The following is a 5,000-nucleotide window of genomic DNA, read 5'->3' as shown; positions in this document are numbered from 1 at the left end:
TGCGTTAAGCTCCGCCTCCAGCGAGGATTCCCGCCGCATTGGCTCTGCCTTGACAGGGGGCGTGGCCCACATGAGCCACTCCTACTCCATGTTCCTGCAGTCACAGGCTCAGAGAACTTCTGCAAACGGAAAAGTAAGAGTCACTCTAGTGTAGAGTTATGAAGTCATGAAGTCATCAGAGTATGAGTATATTTCTATTTTTCTTCTCCTCTCTGCAGTCCGACTACAGGCTGGTGGTGGAAGCGCCTTCATCGGACAGCTCACCAGATATTGAAGGTGTAACACCGGTGAGAATCCAACCATCTATTCATCCATCCATCCATCCAACCATCCATTCATCCATCCATTCATTCATTCATCCATCCATTCATCCATCCAACCATCCATTCATCCATCCATTCATCCATCCATTCATCCATCCATTCATTCATCCATCCATCCCTCCAACCAACCAACCATCAATTCATCCAACCATCCATTCATTCATCCATCCATCCATCCATCCAACCATCCATCCAGCCAACCAACCAACCATCCATTCATCCAACCATTCATTCATCCATCCATCCATCCATTCATCCAACCAACCATCCATTCATCCAACCATCCATTCAACCATCCATTCATCCAACCATCCATTCATCCAACCATTCATTCATCCATCCATCCATCCATTCATCCAACCATCCATTCATTCATCCATCCATTCATCCCTCCATCCATTCATCCATCCATCCAACCATCCATTCATCTATCCATTCATTCATTCATCCATCCAACCATCTATTCATCCATCCATTCATTCATCCATCCATTCGTCCATCCATCCATCCAACCATCCATTCATCCATCCATTCATTCATCCATCCAACCAACCATCCATCCATTCATCCAACCATCCATTCATCCATCCATTCATTCATCCAACCAACCATCCATTCATCCATCCATTCATTCATCCATCCAACCAACCATCCATTCATCCATCCATTCATTCATCCATCCATTCATCCATCCAACCATCCATTCATCCATCCATTCATTCATCCATCCAACCATCCATCCATTCATCCATCCATTCATTCATCCATCCATCCATCCATCCAACCAACCAACCATCCATTCATCCAACCATCCATTCATCCATCCATCCATCCAACCAACCAACCAACCAACCATCCATTCATCCAACCATCCATCCATTCATTCATCCATCCATCCATCCATCCAACCATCCATTCATCTATCCATTCATTCATCCATCCAACCATCTATTCATCCATCCATTCATTCATCCATCCATTCATCCATCCATCCAACCATCCATTCATCCATCCATCCATCCATCCATCCATTCATCCAACCATCCATTCATCCATCCATCCATCCCTCCCTTCATCCATCCATTCATTCATCTGTCCATCCATTCATCCATCCACCCAACCTTCCATTCATCCATCAATTCATTCATCCATCAATTCATTCATCCATCCAACCATCCATTCATCCAACCATTCATCCATCCATCCATCCCTCCATTCATCCATCCATTCATTCATCCATCCAACCATCCATTCATCTATCCATTCATCCATCCAACCATCCATTCATCCATCCATCCAACCATCCATTCATCTATCCATTCATCCATCCATCCATCCATTCATCCATCCATCCCTGCCTCCATTCATCCATTCATCCATCCATTCATCCATCCATCCCTGCCTCCATTCATCCATTCATCCATCCATTCATCCATCCATCCATTCATTCATTCATTCATCCATCCAACCATCCATTCATCCAACCATCCATTCATCCATCCATCCATCCATCCATCCATCCCTCCATTCATCCATCCATTCATTCATCCATCCATCCATCCAACCATCCATTCATCTATCCATTCATCCATCCAACCATCCATTCATTCATTCATCCATCCAACCATCTATTAATCCATCCATACATTCATCCATCCATACATCTATTAATCCATCCATCCATTCACATATCCATTCATCCATCCATCCATTCAACCATCTATTAATCCATCCATTCATCCATTCATTCATCCATTCACATATCCATCCATTCATCCATCTAACCATCCAGTCATCCAACCATCCCTCCATTCATCCATCCATCCATCCATCCATCCATTTATTCATCCATCCAACCATTCATCCATCCATCCATCCATCAATCCAACCATCTATTAATCCATCCATCCATTCATCCATCCATTCATCCATTCATCCATTCATCCATTCATTCATTCATTCAACCATCTATTAATCCATCCATCCATTCACATATCCATCCATCCATTCAACCATCTATTAATCATCCATCCATTCACATATCCATTCATCCATTCAACCATCTATTAATCCATTCATCCATTCACATATCCATTCATTCATTCACCCATCCATTCATTCATCCATCCATCCATCCATCCAACCATCTATTAATCCATCCATCCAACCATCTATTAATCCATCCATTCATCCATCCATCCCTCCATTCATCCATCCATCCATCCATCCATCCATCCATTTATTCATCCATCCAACCATTCATCCATCCATCCATCAATCCAACCATCTATTAATCCATCCATTCATTCATTCATTCATTCAACCATCTATTAATCCATCCATCCATTCACATATCCATCCATCCATTCAACCATCTATTAATCATCCATCCATTCACATATCCATTCATCCATTCAACCATCTATTAATCCATTCATCCATTCACATATCCATTCATTCACCCATCCATCCATTCATTCATCCATCCATCCATCCATCCAACCATCTATTAATCCATCCATCCAACCATCTATTAATCCATCCATTCATCCATCCATTCATTCATTCATTCATCCATCCATCCATTCAACCATCTATTAAGCTATCATCCATTCACATATACATTCATCCATCCATCCATTCAACCATCTATTAATCCATCCATCCATCCATTCAACCATCCACCCACCCATTCAACCATCTATTAATCATCCATCCATTCACATATCCATTCATCCATTCAACCATCTATTAATCCATTCATCCATTCACATATCCATTCATCCATCCTTTCATTCATCCATCCATCCATCCATTCATTCATTCACCCATCCATCCATTCATTCATCCAACCATCCAACCATCTATTAATCCATCCATTCATCCATCCATCCATTCATTCATTCATCCATCCATCCATCCATTCAACCATCTATTAATCTATCATCCATTCACATATACATTCATCCATCCATCCATTCAACCATCTATTAATCCATCCATCCATCCATTCACATATCCATCCATCCATTCAACCATCTATTAATCCATCCATCCATTCACATATCTATCCTTCCATCCATCCATTCATCCATTCAACCATCTATTAATCCATCCATCCATCCATCCATCCATCCATCCATCCATCCATCCATTCACATATCCATTCATCCATCCTTTCATCCATCCATTCATCTATCCATCCATTCAACCATCTATTAATCCATCCATCCATTCATCCATCCATTCATCCATCCATTCATCCATCCATTCATCCATCCATCCATCTATTCATCCATTCAACCATCTATTCATCCATCCAACCATCTATTCATCCATCCAACCATCTATTCATCCATTCTGTCAATTTGTCATTCAAACATCTATTTATCTATCATCCATCCACAATCACACACAAAAAATATTTTTGATTTAAACTCTTAATTACCAGAATTGTGAGATATGAACAATTAATAAAGTCAGAATGTTGAGACAAAAAGTAAAAAAAAAATTACATTACATTTATTAATTTAGCAGAAGCTTTTATCCAAAGCGACTTACAAATGAGAACAATAGAAGCAGTGAAACAAAAAAAAGGACAACAATATGCTAGTGCTGTGAGCCTTCCCAGTTTAATGTAACGCAGTACATGTACTTTTCAGTGCTGATGTCATTCTAAACCCGTTTACACCAAAAACTTTCACTGAACAAACACACACACAAACACACACGATACACACTGACCGACTGTATTATGACAGGAACTGGAAAAGGCCGGTCTGCTCAACAAAACCAAGATAGCAGAAGGAGGCAGGAAACTGAGGTGAGCTTATCTAAACACACACACCTTGATCAACTACACGCAAACACACACACCTTGATCTACAGCACGCAAACACACACCTTGAACTGCAACATGCAAACAAACACACACCTTGATCTACAACACGGAAACACACACAGCTTAAGTTGCAACACGCAAACACACACACTTACTCACACAACACAAATAAATAATATGAGTCACTTTAGATGGTTCAAGATTACAGGCAGAATTCGGCTTGTGCTGCAAAAAACAGCTTCTTCATCAGCATTTTTATTGTGTTTTCCAGTTATCAACATTTTAAAACAAGATCAAATTTACGTAAGAAGCAAAATTGCAAGAGACATGAAGACTTTTCCAGAGAATATATGTTAAACGCAGTGTTTTTCGTACCAAATGGGCTCATATTTGTCTTGTTGTAAACGTAAATCTAACGATAAATGAAGATTATTCTGGTTAATGTTCAAACCAGTCAGAGAAAGAGTTTCATGTGTGTATCTTTTTAATAACTAGCATTTTTGAGCGATTTAGGAAACAATAAAGGACAATAAATAAGTAGTTTTGACTCTTAGACCCAAATTAAAAATTAATCTCGAAAAATATATTTTTTGGGGTTATTTTCTGTGTTTGCAGGAAAAACTGGAACCCTTCATGGGTGGTGCTGGTGGGAAACAGTCTTGTGTTCTTCAAAGACCCTAAAAGCCAGAATCCTGACAGCTGGGTGAGACAACAGGGAATATCATTTCTGCATCTTATGCTTTAAAAAAAGTCAAAAATTGCTGAGTGTGTGTGTGTGTTTACATGCAGAAACCGGGTAACAGCCGTCCAGAGAGCAGTGTGGATCTGAGAGGAGC

General features: G+C 40.1%; 1 protein-coding gene across 4 annotated transcripts in view; it reads left to right on the top strand.

Annotated features, from left to right (window-relative positions):
• The window catches only part of LOC143740644 (rho GTPase-activating protein 9-like), a 71,198-nt gene that overhangs the window by 37,726 nt on the left and 28,472 nt on the right, over nt 1-5,000 (top strand). For all 4 annotated transcript variants that reach the window (XM_077232651.1, XM_077232650.1, XM_077232649.1 and 1 more), the window contains 5 exons: nt 1-133; nt 219-287; nt 4,085-4,146; nt 4,780-4,867; nt 4,954-5,000. The exon at nt 1-133 is cut by the window's left edge and continues 26 nt beyond it; the exon at nt 4,954-5,000 is cut by the window's right edge and continues 49 nt beyond it. In XM_077232651.1, coding sequence (XP_077088766.1) covers nt 1-133; nt 219-287; nt 4,085-4,146; nt 4,780-4,867; nt 4,954-5,000 — 399 coding nt within the window. The remainder of the gene's footprint in view (nt 134-218; nt 288-4,084; nt 4,147-4,779; nt 4,868-4,953) is intronic.

The sequence above is a fragment of the Siphateles boraxobius genome, unplaced genomic scaffold (assembly GCF_051911475.1).
Source record: "Siphateles boraxobius isolate OS27281-9 unplaced genomic scaffold, OSU_SipBor_1 179, whole genome shotgun sequence".
Lineage (NCBI taxonomy): Eukaryota > Metazoa > Chordata > Actinopteri > Cypriniformes > Leuciscidae > Siphateles > Siphateles boraxobius.
Note: the sequence above shows the minus strand (reverse complement) of the source record. Positions and strands in the feature narration are given on the sequence as shown.